This window comes from Motacilla alba, chromosome 9, assembly GCF_015832195.1.
Source record: "Motacilla alba alba isolate MOTALB_02 chromosome 9, Motacilla_alba_V1.0_pri, whole genome shotgun sequence".
Classification (NCBI taxonomy): Eukaryota; Metazoa; Chordata; class Aves; order Passeriformes; family Motacillidae; genus Motacilla; species Motacilla alba.
Genome location: NC_052024.1, coordinates 24,520,219 through 24,541,425, shown reverse-complemented (window position 1 = coordinate 24,541,425; position 21,207 = coordinate 24,520,219). Strand labels below are relative to the sequence as shown.

The 21,207-nt window shown below is 53.9% G+C and overlaps 1 protein-coding gene across 1 annotated transcript in view; it reads left to right on the top strand.

The window, feature by feature from the left end:
* GMPS (guanine monophosphate synthase) overlaps positions 1 to 13,508 on the top strand; it is a 28,588-nt gene extending 15,080 nt beyond the window's left edge. The window contains exons 7-16 of the mRNA XM_038145998.1: positions 588 to 753; positions 2,193 to 2,344; positions 2,715 to 2,888; positions 4,552 to 4,657; positions 5,184 to 5,299; positions 6,194 to 6,319; positions 7,565 to 7,680; positions 8,973 to 9,103; positions 11,700 to 11,872; positions 12,999 to 13,508. Coding sequence (XP_038001926.1) covers positions 588 to 753; positions 2,193 to 2,344; positions 2,715 to 2,888; positions 4,552 to 4,657; positions 5,184 to 5,299; positions 6,194 to 6,319; positions 7,565 to 7,680; positions 8,973 to 9,103; positions 11,700 to 11,872; positions 12,999 to 13,100 — 1,362 coding nt within the window. The 3' untranslated portion in view covers positions 13,101 to 13,508. The remainder of the gene's footprint in view (positions 1 to 587; positions 754 to 2,192; positions 2,345 to 2,714; positions 2,889 to 4,551; positions 4,658 to 5,183; positions 5,300 to 6,193; positions 6,320 to 7,564; positions 7,681 to 8,972; positions 9,104 to 11,699; positions 11,873 to 12,998) is intronic.
* Positions 13,509 to 21,207: the final 7,699 nt, after the last annotated feature.

Here is a 21,207-nt window from a genome sequence, read left to right as displayed (position 1 = left end):
CTGTCTGTGTGCTCATCCTGCTTTGCTGGGCACGCAGGATGAGGGAAGAGATGTGAAATCTTGACTCCACGCTTCAGAAGGCTGGTTTATTATATTATGATATATATTATATTAAAATGCTAAACTAAAACTGTACTAGAAGAACAGAAAGATGCATCAGAAGGCGAGACAGGAACAGAATAGAATGTATAACAAAGGCTCGTGACTGACCAGAGAGTTTAAGCCAGCTGCATCCTTGATTGGTTATTAAGTAGAAACACTTAAATTGGTTATTAAGTAGAAACACTTAAATTGGTTATTAAGTAGAAACAGATTAGATTAAATTGGTTATTAAGCAGAAACAGATTAGATTTGGTTATTAAGTTGAAACAGATTAGATTAAATTGGTTATTTAGCATAAACACCTAAACTCTTGGTCCATCACATGGACCACTCAAGGAAGCACCTATTACATTCCACAGTGGCAAATAACAATTGTTTACATTTAGTTCCTGAAGCCTCTCAGCTTCTCAAGAGAAGAGCCTCCTAAGGCAAGGACTGTTCATGAAACACCCCAACCCCTGTGCTGTGCTGTGCTGTGCCCGCAGGTGCTGCTGAGCGGCGGCGTGGACTCCACGGTGTGCACGGCGCTGCTGAACCGCGCGCTCAGCCGCGAGCAGGTCATCGCCGTGCACATCGACAACGGCTTCATGCGCAAGAGGGAGAGCCAGGCCGTGGAGGAGGCCCTCAGGAAGCTGGGCATCCACGTCAAAGGTACCTCCCCGCTGCTCCCTGCGCTCGGGGGGGGGTTCCCCAAAATCCACCCTTGGGGTCGGGTTTTGTTGGGCTGCCGCTCCCAGCCCGGCACCGAGGCGGGGTCGGGGATGTGGGACCAGCTGAACCTGAGCACAGAGTTCAAACCTGGGGTGCTGGGCCTTGTTTCCTTGGTGGGAGCATGCAGTGAGCTGCCCATCCCTTCGGGTGCTGGTGTCTGTGCAGGTGGGGCCCAGCAGAGCAGTGCATTTGTGCCTTGGAGGGCTCCTGTCCAGCTGCTGCAGGGCTCACTGCATTTCCATTCTCTCCAGTATCCTGATTAACACTTAGGGCTTCATTTCTTATCCTGAGTCTCTTTCTTTGTCAGCTGCGAGCTCATTTGGGTGACTGAATGCTACTGTAGCCAAGAAGACTTTCAAAGCATTTTTTCTTGCTTTGAGAAGAGCATTTAATGGAGTGACCTTTTGAGAACAAAGTGTCATTTGGTCAAAGGCTGGACTCAGTGATCTGGGAGGGCTTTTCCAGCCTTTATGATTCTGTGAAGGAGTTCACTGAGAGAGCAGCAAGTGCCCAGACGTGGCTGATGAGAAGGCTCAGAGGTTTTTTGGTACCTCAGGTATGAGGAGGTCAGAGAAGACCAAGTTTGTGCCAGCAGCAGGAGCTGCTCTGTGCTGCCTGGTGAGCTCCTGAGCCACAGCTGCCTCTTCTGGGGCTCTCTGCCTTGCCCAGGGGCTCTCCTGTGCTGTGACCTGGGTGAGCAGTGCTTCCCACAGTGCAGCCTGGCCTGCAGTGTCCTGAGCTTCATTCTAAACACATTTTTCTACATTTATCTTTACTTTTTATTTAATTTTTAGTGGAAAATCCATGTCTTTTTCTTGCATTCTGTGGAGCAGTAAACCTGGGCTCTGGCAGGCAGCCAGAGGAGCAAATTGAGGGAATCCCTTTGCTGCAAGTGCTCCTTCTGTAGGTCAGGGAGTTCAGTGCTGGTGGAGGATGCCAGAGAGCCTCCCAGCTGATCTCTGCGTTGGGAGCCTCTCTAAATTAAGTGGCATAATGTAGCATGAGTAAATAGTGCATCATTTAATTTTGGTTGCAGAAAGGCCTTGGGGAAACACTGTCTGTAAACTGTTTAAAGCAAGTAAATTATAATCTGAGAGGGAAGCAAGACCTGGACTTGCATGTGGCTGCCTAATCTCACAATCTCTGGAAAAAGTAATAGGTTAATAAGAGACATAAAGAGCTCTTGTTAAAATTAATTTTTGAGGTACTGAGCAGCCCTATTCAATGCAGTTAAAAAGGAAATTATTTTTATATTTGGGTTGGTTTTTTTTTAAAGCAATAAAGTGAAACTTCTATTTTGTAACCTCTACAAAAATCTTTGATTTTGTTAAAAAAAAAAACCAAACAAAAAAACAACAAATGCCTTTGATTTCCTGCAGTGGTGAACGCAGCCCATTCATTCTATAATGGCACAACAACTCTGCCCATCTCAGACGAGGACAGAACTCCACGTAAAAGAATTAGCAAGACCTTAAATATGACTACAAGTCCTGAGGAAAAGAGAAAAATTATCGGTGACACCTTCGTTAAGGTAATGCTTGCTTGTTGTTTGGTTGGAGTTTTTAAATGCTGTGATTCCTGGGTGCATCTTTTAGTGCTCAGTCAGTGGTGGTGGTTAATTAGTGGTGCTTGTGTGAGCTGTGGATGACCCCAGAAGCCTTTGGGAAAGACAGGGAGAATATTTAACAGGCACTGATGCTCCTGTGCTCTGGGTGTTTATTCCATTTTCTGCTCAACACCAGATGGGGTTACAGGAGGGTTTCAGCGCTGGGACAGTGGCATCGTGAGTTTGCTGGCTGGTTGTGCTTTTCCAGCTCCCTGCTGTAAAAATCCATTCATTCTTGAGATCTTTGACAGCCCCGAAAGTGCCGGAACTCTTCCTCTCTGTGCCCCTCCTGCAGATTGCCAACGAGGTCATCGGGGAGATGAACCTGAAACCCGAGGAGGTTTTCCTTGCTCAGGGCACCCTGAGGCCTGACCTGATCGAGAGTGCTTCCCTGGTGGCCAGCGGCAAGGCTGAGGTGATCAAAACCCACCACAACGACACCGAGCTGATCCGCAAGCTGCGCGAGGAGGTGAGCCCGGGGCTGCTGCCTGCCCTGCCCTGCCTCTGCCTCTGCCTGGCCAAACCAGCACCCCTGCCCCTGCCTCTGCCTCTGCCTGGCCAAACCAGCACCCCTGCCCTGCCTCTGCCTGGCCAAACCAGCACCCCTGCCCTGCCTCTGCCTGGCCAAACCAGCACCCCTTCTGCTGCCTCCCCAGGCAAACCAGCACCCCTGCCCTGCCTCTGCCTCTGCCTGGCCAAACCAGCACCCCTGCTGCCTCTGCCTGGCCAAACCAGCACCCCTGCCCTGCCTCTGCCTGGCCAAACCAGCACCCCTTCTGCTGCCTCCCCAGGCAACCCAGCACCCCTGCCCTGCCTCTGCCTCCCCAGGCAACCCAGCACCCCTGCCCTGCCTCTGCCTGGCCAAACCAGCACCCCTGCCCTGCCTCTGCCTGGCCAAACCAGCACCTCTGCCTCTGCCTCCCCCAGCCAAACCAGCACCCCTGCCTCTGCCTCTGCCTGGCCAAACCAGCACCCCTGCCCTGCCTCTGCCTCCCCAGGCAAACCAGCACCCCTGCCCTGCCTCTGCCTCCCCAGGCAAACCAGCACCCCTGCTGCTGCCTCTGCCTCCCTGGCCAAACCAGCACCCCTGCCCTGCCTCTGCCTCTGCCTGGCCAAACCAGCACCCCTGCCCTGCCTCTGCCTCCCTGGCCAAACCAGCACCCCTGCCCTGCCTCTGCCTCTGCCTGGCCAAACCAGCACCCCTTCTGCTGCCTCCCCAGGCAAACCAGCACCCCTGCTGCTGCCCCTGCCTCCCCAGGCAAACCAGCACCCCTGCTGCTGCCTCTGCCTGGCCAAACCAGCACCCCTGCTGCCTCTGCCTCCCTGGCCAAACCAGCACCCCTGCCCTGCCTCTGCCTGGCCAAACCAGCGCCCCTGCTGCTGCCTCCCTAGGCAAACCAGCACCCCTGCTGCTGCCTCCCCAGGCAAACCAGCACCCCTGCAGCTGCCCCTGGCCCTGGAGGCTGGGACAAGGCTCCTGAGAGTCCATTGTTTGGAATTTACTGTGTTTCTTCTGATACCGAGGGTCTGTTAAGCTGCAGTGCAGAAAAGCCTTTGCTCAGCTCTGTGTGCACAGCTCCCTGGTGTTAGCGTGTCAGGCAGAGGGGGGAGGCTGCCTGCTTTGGTTTTCTGGCCTGCAATGGTGAGCTCTCTGACTGTGTTGTGCTCTGAGAAGGAGCCAGCACAGCAGAGGGGCTCACCCAGCAATCTGGTGGAAGGTGCTCAGTCACCAACTCCCACCCCCAGGAGAGAGCTAATAATCCCATTTTTAGTATTGATCCCTGCACAGAGTGCTTTCAGGGCTTTGGGGTTGGTCTGAGCATCCAGCAGAGACAAGAAAGAATTCCTGAATTCCTGCAGGCAGAGCCAGCTTGGCCTTACAGCTCTGTCTGCTCTGCTGGAGCCACAGATCCTTCTGGCACAAGCTGGGGCTTCCTGGTCTCAGCCTCTGTCCTGCAGCTGTTCTACAAAGCCCACATTCACTTGGAGTTTCTTTCCAGTGTTCATGGAATCCTTGGCACTGGTGCTGTGAGGTCAGGCCAGTTTAGGTGCCAGAACCTGAACGTTTGAGGCTTTTTGTTTGGATGTGTGAGCTGGAGTGTAAATTGCCTTTTTTTTTTTTCCTTTTTTAGGGTAAAGTAATAGAACCACTGAAAGACTTTCACAAAGATGAGGTGCGAGTGCTGGGGAGAGAGCTTGGTCTTCCTGAAGAGCTGGTTTCCAGGCATCCCTTCCCAGGTATGGATGGAGCTGGTGGACCACAGCACTGTTCTTCAGCAGATCCAGAGTACCTGCAGTATAAAACTGATCTTTAAACACAGGAAAATCGATTTAGGCTTTCACTTGAGCACAGTCTTTCAGGAAAAGATGACTTGGGAGCAGCTTGATAAATGTACCTAATGTTTTATGGTTGAGCTTTGTTTGGCTTTGGGAGAAGCCAAAGGGGGAGCTGTCAGTAAGTGCAGTGAGCTCTGCCTGAGCTGCCACGTGGATCTGAGCTGGAATCATGGCCTGGCTCTGCCTTTCCAAGGGGCATTTGCTGTCTTCAAGGTAAATGCTCAACATTTCCCACACGAGTTCTCCACTAGAACGCAGCAAAGTTGGCAATTGTGGGTTGGTTTCTTTCTGTTCTTGAGGGAGTTCAGACAGCTGAAGCTTAGACAGAATGGCAGAATACACAAAACTCAGTGGCTGACTCACACTTCCAGCTGAAAACCAGCTTCCTGTTATTTGGTGTAATGCTTTTTTCCACTTTGCTTGGCAGGTCCTGGCCTAGCAATCAGAGTGATCTGTGCTGAAGAACCTTACGTGTGCAAAGACTTCCCAGAAACAAACAACATCCTGAAAATAGTGGCAGATTTTTCAGCCAGTGTGAAGAAGGTAAGGAAATCCTAAATTTTACTTTGGAGCCATGGTTCTGTAGTGACCTGCGGGGAGGTTTAGCCTGCTGAAAGGTTGAAAGGAGATTTAGTCTGCCAAAAGGTTAACAGGGCTGGTTTGTGCTCCTTGAGGAATGCTGCCTCCAAGTACAGCTCCACTGAAGCTGTTCAGGGGAGTTTCTGGTGCTGTGACTGGTGCAAGTGTTTTGAACCATTTCTGGGAAATGGAGCTTTATTTACCTTTCAAAATAATAAACAAATTCTGTTGTAGTTAACCTTTGTGCAGATGAGATCACACAGTGACAGGAAAAGGTCTTCCCTCCCTGAAGGAGCTGTAACATTCCAGGTTTGCACACCCCAGAATCACTGGGTGTGTAGAGCAGGAGCCAGGAACTGTCCTGGTGCCCTGATCCAAAACCTGGAGTTTCCAGTGGCTGATGTTTGATTTCCCCATCTCCTGACTCTGCTGACCTTTGTGGTGGCTGTCAGGCATTAGGGGGGTCTGCCCTGAGGTGTGAGCTCAAAACAACTTCCAGAACCTTTTTGGGAAATCCTGAAGGGCAGGGATCTCCATCTGCCTTTCCTTTAAAAGACATGGAGTTGTGGTGCCACAAAACTGAAACGTGCAGGTTTGTGAAGGAGAAAATGAGCACAGAAAAGAGCTTCCCCCATGGCCTGGGAGAGCTTCAGCTTCAAACACAGTGTGATCACAGGAAAGGGCTTCAGCTGATGTTCAGTTGTCAGATGAGAGGTACGCTTTAAATGGTTCCAAGTGGTAAATGCAGGCTAAGCAAACAGTTACTTAAATTAACAATTTTATTTGTGCCGTGCAAGTCGGGTTTGAGGGGCTGGGAGCTTCATTTAATTCCAGTTTCTGGTGTTGCATCCTTGCCAGCCCCACACGCTGCTGCAGAGGGTGAAGGCGTGCACGAGCGAGGAGGACCAGGAGAAGCTGATGCAGATCACAAGCCTACATTCACTGAATGCCTTCTTGCTGCCCATCAAAACTGTGGGAGTGCAGGTACAGGCTCCTCCCAGGTGTGCAGGGCAGGCTCGGGGTGTGCTCTCTGCAGGGCAGCCAGGACGAGGGAAGAGAGGAGAATCTTGATTCCATGTTTCAGAAGGCTGATTTATTATATTATCACATATTTTATATTAAAAATGCTAAACTAAAACTACACTGAAAGAATAGAGAAAAGGGATTCATTAGAAAGCGAGACAAGAATAAAACAAAATAAATAACAAAATCTTGTCACTGACCAGAGAGTCTGAACAGCTGGACTGTGGTTGGCCATCAATTAAAAACAACCACACGAGGCCAATCCCAGATCCACCTGTTGCATGCCACACCAGCAAATAAGCATTATTTACATTTTGTTCCTGGGACATCTCAGCTTCTCAGGAGAGGAAAATCCTGGTAAAAGGATTTCCATAAAATAGGTCTGTAACACTGGGGAGCCCTGTGCTGCTGCAGGGCTGGGGGTGCAGAGCCTGTGCCAGCCTTGTCCTGCTGGGTGCAGGGCAGGGCTGGGATCCCTGAGCTCCGTGCCAGGGCCTCTCTGGGGGCATTGTCCAGCCTGGGGGTGTCACTGCAGCCCCTGAGCTCTGCTGTCCCCACCAAGGCTCAGGAGAGCCCGGCTGCCCTGGGGAAAACCCCACTTTGCTGCTTTTGGGCTGCTTGTTGCCCTTTGCAGTGCTCCTTGAGCTGTGCTGATCCCTCTCCTCGGGAAGGGAGGAGCTGGAGCAGTGCAGGACACTGGGATCTGGGCAGCAGCTGCGTCCCCTTGCCCTTCCCTCCCTGTGGGACAGACACAGCCAGGTGCAGCTGCAGGGCTGCCACTCTTGGAGCTGTGTGCAGTAGCTCTGAGATCGCCTTCCTGAGCACTAAAGCACCTCTCTGTGCACCCTCAGAGTTGAATTCTCCTCAGATTTTACCTTCTCCTGCCCAATGCTGCGTGTGGCTCTTTGCAGTCAGCTTTGGTTACTGTCTCAGGCTGCAGTGTCATCAAATTTCTGTGCTTTGTCACCAAAATGCCAACACTGGCCACTGTAGATGAGTCTCCCCAGCCTGAATATTTCCTTTTACAGCTCTCTCATCTTGCTCTCTATTTTCTGACCCACTCAGCCTCTCACTGGTGTCACCAGCTCGGTGTGTGCTAAATGTTGTCCCCAGCTGTGCTGCTGTCACCTGCAGGATGGACAGAGGGAGCCGTGGGTGGCTCTGGCAGCAGAGCTGGCACTCAGTGTGTGGCTCTTTGTCCCCCAGGGTGACTGTCGCTCCTACAGCTACGTCTGTGGCATCTCCAGCAAGGATGCTCCACACTGGGAGTCCCTGATGTTCCTTGCCAGGCTCATCCCACGCATGTGCCACAACATCAACAGGTGAGTATTGGCCTGCCTTTGTTTTTAATTGTCTGATTCCTGCGTGGAGGTTCAGCAGCTGCACACATTGCCCTGTTTGATCTGGGGTGGGATATATTTGTATGTTGGACAGGTGTGTCATACAGAGGTCACGAATACACAATAAATCAAAGGATGGATTTATTCCCAGCTTGAAGAGAAGTCGCTGGCCTGTATCCCTGGATTAGGCAGCACCCACTATGATTTATGCAAATCTCTTCTGCAAGGCTCCGGGCTGGGGCTGAGCTGTGATGTGCTGCACTTTGCTTTGCCTTTGTGTCAGGAAGGGATTTGTGTGGGGCTGTCAGTCCTGGTGGCACAGGGAGAGCTCCAGAGCTGGGCAGTTTGATCTCACTTGAGCTCTCTGGAGATACGTTTTCTGCCCATTCCAATCCGTCACTTTTCCAGCAGCTGAAGGTGCTTAGACATGAAATCAGCTCTGGAGAATTATACCCTCCTTGCCTGGCTGAGGGATTTCTGCCAGAACTGCTCAGAATTGCTTACAGCAAAACTTCATTTTCTCACATCAGTGACACCTACTGACAGAGCTTCCACTCTGGAAGGTGAGACCGGGAATGGCAGGGCCCCTGTTCAAATGAGGAGCAGAGGGCACAAAAGAAGCCATGAATCAGGAATGCCCGTGCAGCTCCAGAGCACGTCAGAAAATGGAAATAAAAGCCCGTTTCTGGCTTCAGAGCACTGCTGATTGATTTCTTTAAGCTGTGCTGGGTTCAGCAGTGCCCTCGTGAGCATGCCACAGCTCTGGGAGCTCTTTGCAGGCTCCTCCGCTGTTCAGGCACATGAGGAGGGCTCCTGCCCAGCTCTGCTCTCAGGCTTTGTGTTCCACACGGAAATCCACAGGACAGACTGGCCTATCTGTGCGTTTTGGGCCTCGCACCAGCACTGCTTTGTGTCTGCAGGCCCACACGGCTGCTGTGAGCTCCTGGTGCTGAATCCATGCACGAGGCCGAGCTCTGCTGCTTCTCCTGCAGCTTCTGAAACGCAAGGAATGGCATTAAAAACACGGAGCTGATGTGACTGCTTTGAATTCTGGAGACGTTTTGTTGCAGATGTACTTCTGTAGATTTATAAATTGCAGTTAGTGCCCTGTGCTGAAACCCCTTCATTAACAACAAGGTGCAGCATTAATTGGGGGGGTTGGTGCTCTCCTGTTAAGAACTGGGAGCACGATGGAAGCTGGTGCTGTTTCCTGGCTCTGTGCTGCCACTGGAGCAGCAGGCTGGAGGCAGTGTGCTCTATCCTGTGTCTTGCAGAGTGGTGTATGTGTTTGGCCCCCCTGTCAAGGAGCCCCCCACGGATGTCACCCCCACCTTCCTGACCACAGGAGTCCTCAGCACTTTACGGCAAGCTGACTTTGAGGCTCACAACATTCTCAGGGAGTCTGGTAGGTGCTCCTCCTCATCCCGGGGGTCAGCCCCGTGTTTCCAGATCCCTGCAAACCCAGTGGGTGTAATCAGAGTGGTGCTGTCAAAATCTGCAAGCTGGTGTCTCCAGAAAAGTGATCGGGTAGTGGAATGGCGGTGGAAGCTGATAGCCAGAGGCCAGGAATTAATTTTAGGGGATTTTGGGGACTGACTTGCTTCTGACACATCATGAAGCTCAAAGCTGTGTTGCTTCACTGCAGACTTGTGCAAAAGGTACTGGCAGGCAGCTCAGTCACCCAAATCCCTTCCCTCTGCTGAGCTCAGTGTTTACCTGAGGTGAAGGAACTTGGCACAGTTCTTAGATGGTGTTGGATTTGGGGAAAGCCCAGATGCCAGGCTTCTCCTGGGGGTGATGCTCACAGCCTGTGGGGGTTTCAGAATTCTTAACTTGAAGTCAAAGCTGCAACCCCAGCCCTGCACAGCCAGGGAGTGTGGAGTCCCCTGGAAGTGCTACACAGGCAGAGCCTGGGAATAAACAGTTCTGAGGTTCAGCCTCTCCAGGTTTTTACTTAATTACCTTTGGAGGTGTGATCTGTGTGGGAAGCACTGCATCAGCCCTGCCTGTATTTGGTATCAATCAAGTTAGAACAGATCCCTCTCTCTGAGGATCCATACTCAGTTTGCAGAGCTGAATTTGTACAGAAGTCACCTCAAAAGGCTGGGATAACACTGTTGGCTGTGTTGGTGAAGCTGTAGCTGTGTCTCGCTAACTTTTGGTGACACTTGGCTCTGTGTGAATGAATTGCTCCTAAAAATAAGCCTGGAGTTGTGGCTTGGTGAGAAAACCTCCCCGTGCAGCAGCTCAGGCCAGGGCTGGCACAGGGAGGGAGCCTGAGCAGCGGGAGCTCCTCACACCTGGATTTGGGACCTTTAGCTCCTTGAAACAGGGGATCTGGGGAGCTGTGCATTGCCTTTCTGGAGATGTTGGAAAATGAGTGAAATGTGTGCTCACCACCAGCCAGGGATGCTGGAGAGCTGTCTCCTGAGTGTTTCAAAGACTGTTCAAAGAATATTTCAGAGATTTATTTGGGAATATCTCTTTATTGGGCTTGAAATGGGGACTGGTAAAGCCCCCTGGTTTTATGTTATGTGGGAGGGAAAGTGGCTCTTCCATTGATTCACAGTGAATTACAGGGATAACACAGATCAGCTGGGATCTTTCTGCGTGCCTGCAAAGGCTGAGGATCATCTCAAGTGGCAGTTTGTAGAATCTCAGAATGCTTTGGGTTGGAAGGGACATTAGGGATCATCTGTTCCAGGCCCTGGGGACACCTTCCACTTATTCCAGGCTGCTCCAAGCCCTGTCCAGCCTGGCCTTGGACCCTTCCAGGGATGGGACAGCCAGGGGAACCTGTGCCAGGGCCTGCCCAGTGCTGGTTTGCAGCTGTAGAGCTGCGCCACTGCTGGGGGACCAGAGCGAGCAGGTCCCACGGGATGAGGGAGAACATCACTCAGGGTGGATGAGGAGCAGATCCCATGGGATGGATGAAGGAGCAGGTCCCACAGGGTGAGGGAGCAGATCCCACAGGATAAGGGGGCAGCAGGTCCCACAGGGTTGGGTGAGGGAGCAGATCCCACGGGATGGATGAGGGAGCAGATTCCACAGGATGGGTGAGGGAGCAGATCCCACGAGATGGATGAGGGAGCAGATTCCTCAGGGTGAAGGGAGCAGATCCCACAGGATGGAGGGGGGGAGCAGATTATGCAGGATGAGGGAGGAGATCCCTCAGGGTGGAGGAGGGGAGCAGGTCCTACAGGGTGAGGGAACAGATCCCACAGGATGAGGGAGGAGATCACTCAGGGTGGGTGAGGGAGCAGATTTCCTCAGGGTGAAGGGAACAGATCCCAATGGGATGGGGGGAACAGATCCCACGGGGTGAAGAGAGCACATCACACAGGATGAGGGAGCAGATCCCACAGGGTGGATGAAGGAGCAGATTCTTCAGGGTGAAGGGAGCACATCCCACAGGATGAGGGAGTAGATCCCACAGGGTGGATGAAGGAGCAGGTCCCACAGGGTTGGGTGAGGGAGCAGATCCCACGGGATGGATGAGGGAGCAGATTCCTCAGGGTGAAGGGAGCACATCCCACAGGATGAGGGAGCAGATCCCATAGGGTGGAGGAGGAGAGCAGGTCCCACAGGGTGAGGGAACAGATCCCACAGGATGGGTGAGGGAGCAGGTCCCACAGGATGGATAAGGGAGCAGATCCCACAGGATGGATGAAGGAGCAGGTCCACAGGATGGATGAGGGAGCAGATCCCACGGGGTGAAGGGAGCAGATCCCACAGGATGAATGAGGGAGCAGATTCCTCAGGGTGAAGGGAGCAGATCCCACAGGATGAGGGAGCAGATTCCTCAGGGTGAAGGGAGCAGATCCCACAGGGTGGAGGGGGGAGCAGATCCCACAGGATGGGTGAGGGAGCAGATTCCTCAGGGTGAAGGGAGCAGGTCCCACGGGTGGGTGAGGGAGCATCTCCCGGTTCAGAGCGGGTAGGAGCGGCGCCGAGCTGGTGTCCCTGGTGTCACTGCTGTCACTGTGCCCTGTGTGCTGCAGGCTATGCTGGGAAGATCAGCCAGATGCCAATCATCCTGACCCCGCTGCATTTCGACCGGGACCCCCTGCAGAAGCAGCCCTCGTGCCAGAGGTCGGTGGTCATCAGGCCCTTCATCACCAGCGACTTCATGACGGGCATCGCCGCCACGCCGGGCAGCGAGGTGCCCGAGGAGGTGAGGCCCTGCCCTGCTCCCCAGCCCTGCTCACTGCACTCTCCTTCAGCTTCCTGCTGGTTTTCTCTGTTATAAATAATCCTTAGCAGGTTCTGGTGTTTTGGGGAGGAAAGCTGACAAGGTGAGGGGCTGGCAGGTGGGTATGACAAAGGCTTTCCAGCAGAGCTGAGCCAGAGTACCAGCAGTTACAGAGGAAGGAATACCCCAGCCACTCCTGGGGTTTGGAGTTAATGTTTGCATCAGTGATTGGAAATTTCCTGACGTTAGGAATTGCCTTTGTTTGGCGCTTCTGCTTTTACTGGAAGTTGCAGTTTAACATCTCCGTGTCCTGTTTGCTCTTTAAGTCACTAAAAGAACTTCAGAGTCAGGTTCAAGCATTTTTTTTCCCTAACTTCATGCATGTCAAGTACTTTGTCCCTCTGGGAATGCACTGTAGGAGTAGGATTGACCTTTTATTCTAAACACACTTTAGGAGCATATGAGCAGTGTTTAGTGACTGTATATAATTGAAGTCCTGTACTTTAAGGCAGCCTGTCCATGAAAAGAACAGTTCAGGTTGCCATGTGAGCTACTATCCCACTGTATAAAATGAGGATTCATTTGACTTCAGTGTTTGTGTTTAGAAACAACCAAACACCACAAAACCCACCCCCAAACAAAATCCCTGCGTTCTTCAAAATCAAAAAGGGTCATTTTAAGGCTAGGTAGTAGTGTGGTGACAAAGTAATAGAGGTTATAGAAAATAATCATCTTTATGGGGGAAATAACAAAGTTTTTCCATACAGAGCAATGCAGTGTTTAGTGAAAGCACAAATTAACAAAACAGCATGTCATGTCAGTGGTGTTGGGAACTGGGGGAGTTTTGAGGAACCTGAACTTCTCAGGATCAGCAGATTCTCCCCTGGAATATTGCTGCTGACATGGATTCATTGTGAGCTCTGGAAGATGACTCTCCCTGCAAAGCAGAGGTTTTCTTCCAGCTGATTTTATTCCGTGCCTGGTGGTACCAGCAGGCTCTGGTGCCCAGCACCACTGCTGCCAGCAGTTTGCCCTCCAGCTTTTCCAGGGTGGTTAAGGTCTGTTTCACAGGCTTTTGTTCTGATACTCTGTTTGCCCTGCCCCGCAGGTTGTGTTGAAGATGGTGGCAGAGATCAAGAAGATCCCTGGCATCTCTCGGGTGATGTACGACCTGACATCAAAGCCCCCAGGAACCACGGAGTGGGAATAATTAACGTTTCCCTATCCAAGTACTGTGTGCAGTCTAAACCATATCAGAAACCATTCCCAGTGTTGACATGCAGTACTGTGAAGGAGTGACTGGAGCTGCTGCAGGGCACCAGCCTGCTGTGCTGGAGCAGAGGTGCAGCCCGGAGGGGGCTGGGGATGTACGGGTAAGGGACGGTGCCAGGCCGTGCCCCTCTGCTCTGCCTTTGCCTCTCCAGTGCCCCCGGGCTCCCCCGTGTCCTGTCACCTGTCATTTCGGTGTCTCTTTGTTTTTGTACACTGTGTAAAAAGAAGCCGTTTATTTACTTCTACCAAAAGCGTTGTTACAGCCCAGACGTGTAAGAGGAGTTAATTCTTTGTGACCAACCGCGTTGGGACGGGTTTATTATAAATAAATATTTTGCCAAACGGAGCAGCGGGTGCTGTCGAGTCCTGGAGTGGCTGTGTGTGCCGTGGTCCGTGCCCTCCTTCTGTGCTCCTGGGCACGGCAGCGAGGGGGAGCAGTGCTGGCCTCTCCCGGCGCCGCCCTGTCCGTGTGTCTGTCCCTGCTGGGCGGCAGCACGGCTCCCAGCTGCTCCTGTCCGTGTGTCTGTCCCTGCTGGGCTGCAGCACGGCTCCCAGCTGCTCCTGTCCGTGTGTCTGTCCCTGCTGGGTGGCAGCACGGCTCCCAGCTGCTCCTGCCCGCGGCTCTGCCTGCTCTGGGGTGCCAGAAGGGCAGACCTGGGAGAGCTCCTGGTGATGGTTTGTGTTCTACAGCTGTGCCCTGGCAGGGGTTTTTGGGGCGTGCTGTGCCTAGCTCAGCCTGTGGGATCACCCTGGGTGTGGTGTGGAGCCCTGCTCGGGGTGAGCTGCCCAGCCCTGTAGCCCCTGCTGTCCCTCGTGTTCTGCTGGTGGTAGTGAAGCAATAATTGGGGATGGCTGCTGGACAGGAGCTTTCTGGTGTTCTGAGGCAAAGCCATTCCCATCCATCCCGTGACAGGAGCAGCTGGATTCTGAGCTGAGCAGCTTCCAGGAGCCTGCTGCTCCCCCACTGGGGCGACTGGAGTGTGCACCCAGCCTCTTCTCCCTGGTTTTCCAGCTCCAGCAGCTGTGTTCTGTTCAGCTGCGAGATCCCTGTAGTATTGTGGGGTGAAATACTCGCTTTAAACTCTTCAGTAACGTGGAGCATTTCATGGCTGCAGCTCCTCTCTGCCCGTGCCTGGATTTGTGAACTGGAATAATCCCGAAAGAGTTTGTTCTCCATTCCTGGTGGCACGCATTTGCCTGTTCCTGCATTCCCTGCCTACACCTTATGGAAATGGGCTTTGGAAACTTCTGCTCCTGGGAAATGCCCAAATGGTGTCGATGTTGTTTTTTTGCCCGTGTCACTGAGGGGTGTTCTGCACCAGGGGGAGGAGGTGGCATGTCCCAGCCAGGGCTGCTGGGGACACGGGGGGCAGGAATTGGGGTGGGGGGCTCTGCCTCCCCTCCAGCCCTGCTCCAGGAGGGCAGGCTGAGCTGAATTGCTTAGCCAGCCACCTGCTCTCCAAAAGGGGGTGGTGATGTGCTCCCACAGCTGTCACAACCTCCCTGAGCAGGGCTCTGTGCCTGCTCCCACCCTGCAGCTGGGTGTAGCCCCTGTCCTGGAGGGGAAAGCTGACCTCAGAGGAGCTCCCCGGTGAAGTTCTGTGTGTTCAGGTTTGCTCAGGAAGGGCTGGGGGCAGCTGCTGTCGTTTCTGGGTGGTGTCTCGCTCCATGGGGTGCAGAGCCAGGAGCTGGATCTCTGGTGGGAGGCAGAACCCCCCCAGTTCTCACAGCAACGGGCTCGTCCTCGCGGCTGCCACGGCTGCGTTGCCTTGACAGCAAACAAGCAAAGCTGGAGGAATCACTAAAAATAATGCAAATAACCCGGAGAGCTCTGCAGCCCGGCCCCTGCTGCATTCTGTCCCTGTGCAGCTGCAGCTGCTGTGCCCAGGGGTGCAGCCTGCTCCCAGGGAGGGCTGGGGGCTGCAGGGCAGCTGCTGCCCCTGGGACGCCCCTGCAGCTCCTGGGCAGGAGCCTTTGCTTCCCTGCAGGCTGGAAACATCCCTGGAGCTGCATCCTGACCCTGGGCACCATGGGCCGTGCGCTGTCACCATCCCTGGACCCCTGGGCTGCTTCCCTCTGCACCCCTGGAGCTGGGCAGCCCCCCCTGCCCTTCCTGAGCTCTGAGAGCTGGATTTGGACATTCCAGGCACAAATATTGCACTGTGGGAGTGGAGTGGGTGCCCCTCAGCCCTGCCTGCCAGCTGTGCCCTGCCTTGCAGCCCTGCTGGGCTGGTTTTGGGGGTGTTTTGGTTTTTTTTTGGTGTTCCCCTCCCAGCACTGCTGGGTGTTCCTGTGCAAGCCCCGAGACAAACATCACACTCCGTTCACGTTTCTCAAAACCCAGCCCTATCTAGCGCCTAGTTTACAAACTATTGCCTGTAGCTGCCCTGCACATTGTCCACCTCGAGTCCTCAGTGAAACATGTCAGCAGTTAGAGGAATTTCTATCGGGGGCACTCCCCGTCACTCTCAATTTTTAACATTTTTCTGCTTGTGAAATGATAAAGTACTGTGAGCCTTAATTTTTATCCACAAATAAAGATATTATGTTTGAACCTTGGCGTGACTCTTTTTTTATTTTATTCTTTTTAAGGGCTTATGTGTAAAACTATATTATGAATGGGAGTGTATTTTGGGTTTGGCAAGCTGTTTTTGTGGATGTGACTGATTTAAATGTCTGCTCGAGAGCCCCATTAGAGCTCTTTGGAGAATATTTCTCCTTTCCCAAGTGGTTGAGAATACAGAGATTAATATAAAGCTGCTTGCAGGACTTCTTCCCTTTTTTAAATGTTACTTAAAGTGGGAAAAACCACTGTGGGGTAAACGAAGCTTTCGGGAGAGCCGGGTCTGAGGGGTGTCTGCTCCTTACAGGGTGTGGCTCTGTGGGGTTTCTGCCCAGGAGTGATGTCCTTCAGCAGCCTTTATCCCCTGGGAAATGCTTCCAGCGCTGCTTTTGCAGTAATCCTGTCACAATTTGGGCAAGGTGACCTGGAGCAAGTCCCTGACTTTGAGGGCTGGAGCCGGCCCAGCTGCCAGGGTTCTGTGGTGTGGAGGGGGGGATGCTGCTCAGGAGACGGGAATGCAGCAGGGACTGGTGGAATCTGGGGGCTTTTGGAGGAAAAAAGGAGGTTTCCTGGATGAACGCTGCAGTGATGCCCACCTGCTCCTGGGCACCCTGAGGGGCAGAGCCCAGGCTGGAGCAGGCTGCAGGAAAAGCTCAGGGGAGCCCAGGAGGCAGCCCTGGGGTGGGCAGGAGCGGGGAGCCAGCCCCCCACACCCCCGGGCTGGGGGGCTGAGCCAGGGCTGCCACTGGGGATGATCTCGGTGCTCTGCAGAGCTGGGGTTTATTTTTAGTCCCTGTGTGGTGCTGATTGCCATGGCAATGCCACCCCGGGCTGCAGGGCTGTGCCTTTGGGGTGGGGGGACAGCTCCGTGTCCCCTGCCTGCTCCAGGGTGTGGGTGCAGCTCCCAGCCAGAGCTGGGGCTCTGCCAGGCCCCCCAACAACCCCCAGGAGGGGCCAGGAGCAGGACCCACTCTGAATGAGCATTCTGAATCCATCCTGCAGCCCCCACCTGCCCGGCAGGGAATCCAGAGCCCAGAGCATGGCCAGGATCCACTCTGAATCCATCCTGGGAACCCTCACCTGCCAGCAGGGAATCCACAGCTCAGAGCATGGCCAGGATCCACTCTGAATCCATCCTGGGAACCCTCAACTGCCCCAAAGGGAATCCAGAGCTCAGAGCATGGCCAGGATCCACTCTGAATCCATCCTGGAACCCTCCCCTGCCCCAAAGGGAATCCACTGCTCAGAGCATGGCCAGGATCCACTCTGAATCCATCCTGCAGCCCTCACCTGCCCCAAAGGGAATCCACTGCTCAGAGCATGGCCAGGATCCACTCTGAATCCATCCTGGGAATCCTCACCTGCCCCAAAGGGAATCCACTGCTCAGAGCATGGCCAGGATCCACTCTGAATCCATCCTGGGAATCCTCACCTGCCCCAAAGGGAATCCACAGCTCAGAGCATGGCCAGGATCCACTCTGAATCCATCCTGGGAATCCTCACCTGCCCCAAAGGGAATCCACAGCTCAGAGCATGGCCAGGATCCACTCTGAATCCATCCTGGGTACCCTCACCTGCCCCAAAGGGAATCCACAGCTCAGAGCATGGCCAGGATCCACTCTGAATCCATCCTGGGAATCCTCACCTGCCAGCAGGGAATCCACAGCTCAGAGCCCCAGCAGCTCAGCCCTCGGTGTGAAATTCATGCAGAAATTAAGGAGCATGTGGGTGTTTGTGGGTGCTTCTGCACCTTCTGGTGCTGGCTGAGCTGGTCAGGGACCATCAGGCTCAAAGGGCTCCTCCAGCTCCTTCAGCCACGTGCCTCCAGAGAGGTCTGAGTGCCTGGGTTCTCCTTGGCCCTGGAAAACTTTCCCCTTTCTCATCACGGGTTGCTTGGTCACTGCTTGGGGCGACTCCGAGCAAGCCCCGGAGAGCTGCTCATGAGTGACCTCCCTGAGCTCAGCAAAGAGGGAAAAACGAGTCAATTAACACGGCCAGGAATTCTGCTCTTCACTTGGGTGTGCCGGGACTGCCCTTTGGCCCCACAATCACATCTAGAAATTATTGGAGAAGATAAAAGGCTGGAGAGAGCCACTTCCACTTCAGCTTTTAACTTCAGCAGATTGGCTCGCTGAGGCTGCTGTGCCTGCTGCCCTTCAGGGAGGCAGCCGGGAGCTCTCAGGGGCTGCTCTTGGGGTCTGGGGGAGCAGCTGTGTGGCAGCAGCTCCTGGCCACAGTATGAAACTCTCCAACTGTCCCAGCAGGCGATCCCCAAAAGAGAAATAATTAGCATTGACTCTGGGATTTACAGGAGGCTGGTCAATCTCTTTATTACATATATCTTTTTAAGAAACTCGTTGCTTTTATGGAGTTATGATACAGCTGGACCTAATTGGTCCCTCAATTATAACACTGTTGCCTTTGGCTAATTGAGGAACGACTCTGGTAACAAACCTCGGTGACACACTCCACACATTCACAACAGGGGTAGCGAGCTAAGGATGGTTTCTCATTCTTTCCTCTGATCCTTTCCCAGCGAGGCCTGGGGAGCTGTGTGCTGCCCTCCGTGCCCAGGGAGCTGCTGCCACCCAGGTGCCCTCAGGGATGCGAGGGGTGCTTTAGGAGCTGGCTGGCTGCAGGATTCCCTCTGTGGGAGCAGGTTTGCTGGGGCACAAAGCTGCTGGCCGGGCACAGGTTCATACCCACCACATCTGAGTGCTGCCAGAGCAGGGTGAGCCGCTTAAACCAAATTAAACCCCTTAATGAACCTTTCCCCGATGGGGTTTCAATTACCTGGAGCAGAGCAGGGCTGGGGAGAGCCTGAGCTCCGTGGCTAATTGGAGCAGGAGGTGGGAATGGCTCTGCTCCCGTGGGACCAAACTCTCTGTTTGCTGAGGGCTCAGCGCCAGGCACATCCCAAATCAATCTGTGCCTGGGCAAGGCTCTGGTGTTCTGCTTCGATCCCCGAACGGGGCCTGGCAGGTGCTGAGCTGCTGCTCCTTTGTCTGGCTCGCCGGTTTGGGGTGTGCAGAGCTGGGAATGTGTGGGGAGCAGGTCCTGGGCGCTGCTGTGGGATCTGCAGGGCAAGGGGGGATTTTGAGATCATTTTAAGGGAGGATGAACTGTGAGTGTGTTGGAGAGGAATTACTGGAGACATGCAGGATCAGGCTGTGTGTCCTGCATTCCCTCACTCTGGAATGAGGCACTGGTGGGCTGGCAGAGTTGGGGAGCTCACCTGGAGAGGAGAAGCTCCAGGGAGAGCTCAGAGCCCTGCCAGGGCCTGAAGGGGCTCCAGGAGAGCTGAGAGGGACTGGGGACAAGGATGGAGGGACAGGACACAGGGAATGGCTCCCACTGCCAGAGGGCAGGGCTGGATGGGAGATTGGGAACTGGGAATTCCTGGCTGGGATGGGATTCCCAGAGCAGCTGGGGCTGCCCCTGGATCCCTGGCAGTGCCCAAGGCCAGGCTGGACACTGGGGCTGGAGCACCTGGGACAGTGGGAGGTGTCCCTGCCATGGCAGGGGTGGCACTGGGTGGGATTTAAGGTTTAACCATTCCTTCATTCTGTCAAAATAAGTTTGTGGTGCAGAAAGTCAGGGTGGGCTTCCTGTGTGTGACACCGTGGGTCTCGTTGGCCACCACGGAGGTGCCACTGGAATGGCACATCCAGCTGGAAAACTGCGCAGGAGGTTTTCAAACCAGGTTTGGAGGGGCCCCTTGTGCAGTGCATTTACTCATCCCTCCTGCTCCCCCGAGCAGAAAACAGCTGCTGCAGGGGGTTTAGAGGCTTCTCTTATTTACATCTGAAAACAGGAGGTTTGGCTAAAAGGGTTCCTGAGCCAGAGGAAAAGGGATTAATCCGGGGCTCTGATCTGGGGGCTGCAGGCTGGGCATTACTGAAATGTTCTGCTTTAAGCAGTGGCACAAACAGCCCTGGGGGGGTTTAAAGCCCCTTTAGGGCTGTTCTGTCCCTCTGCACCCCTCGTATTCCAGGGCCTGCCTTGGCTCCAGGGGCTGGGGATTGTGTTTGGTTGCCTGTAAATGCAGGGCACGGCTCTGGGCACAGGGAGAGGGGAGCCCTGGGACACCCCTGGGGAGGTGGTTCCCCTTTCCTGTGTCCAGCTCTGGGGACTGCAGCTGGAATAAAAATCAGATTTTAGAAAGCGTTTTAAGAAGAGACAGAGAAATTCTCAAACCTTGGCGTAATTTATTAATAAATACAAGTTCTACAATATCATATAAGTAATACAATAATCAGCTATAATTCATAACATGCTACAGGTCGAGAGCTCCTAAACACGATTCTGTGCATTTATACAGTGTGCAGGCAAGTCAGAAATGCATGGGTTTATTATATATCACTTTAACAGATGATTGCCCAGAAGGAGGAATAGAAAAGGAATAGAAAAGGCAAATAGAAGGAAAATAGAAGGAATACAGAAGGCAGCAGGAGCCCCCAGCCCTGAGCAGGGATCTGTTTGAAGTGTTGCTCCCTGGAGCATCCCAGCCTGGTCCCGTGCCATCGGTGTGGCAGCAGGAGGGGTTTTGGGGGGTTTCTCCCCCAGGGGACGCCCCCGGCCCTGGGAACCGAGGGTTGCAGTATCAACATTCCACGGCAGCTTTGCTTTCAGGAAATCAATCGTCCTGCAATTTTTATAAGGCCGGCCGGGCTCTCCTTACCGGCCGGGCTATAGGATGGCTCTGGAACGGCCCGGGCAGCGCCGCGCTGCGGGAACACGCGGAGCACGATGGCCCCGACACCGCGACACCGCGACACCGCGACACCGCGACAACGCCGCCCCGAGAGCGACAAATCGCCGGCAGCTGCTCTCGGTGATTGCCCTGAGGGGACACTGCCGGCCCTGGGAGCTCCTGCGGTTACCAGCACGGTGGCACGGGAGGCTGGGGAGCGCAAAGCGCCTTCCTGCAGCTCTCCGGGAGCGCTGCGGGTCACCAGGCTCCGCCTGGAGGGGCCTGAAGGATCTCAGGAGGCTTCAGCTCATGAAGAGCTGTGCTGCTTCACTGCTCAGGGCTGGTGTGAAGGCTTCTGGAGCTGCTGGAGACTCCAGAAAAAAACTCCTTTTCCTTGCTGTGAAGCACTTTAAAGCTCCAGGGCAAACACGTTGGATCGGGCACAGAACTAGAATGTTTTAACAGCTCCAAGCTTGAGTGGTTTTTCCAGAGTTTTGCAAAGTTTCCAGTGAATGTTTTAGTGCCGTGTCTGCTGAATAGGCTGGATAGCACCCGTTCTTGTTGGAGGTAAATTTTGTAGGACTTACTCCAAAAGGTGATGGAACTGCTTTCTGGAAAAGCAGCCCAAAAGGGTTTTTTTTACCCTGAAACCCCTCTGGCAGTGCTGTGAGCTGCCGCGTGTGCCTGCAGAGCAGGAGCAGCCCCTGCGGGCTCCCAGCACCCCTCCCCAGCACTGGGGCTGGCCCGGGGGGTCCCCGGGGCTGGGGGACACGGGCCAGGGCATGGTGA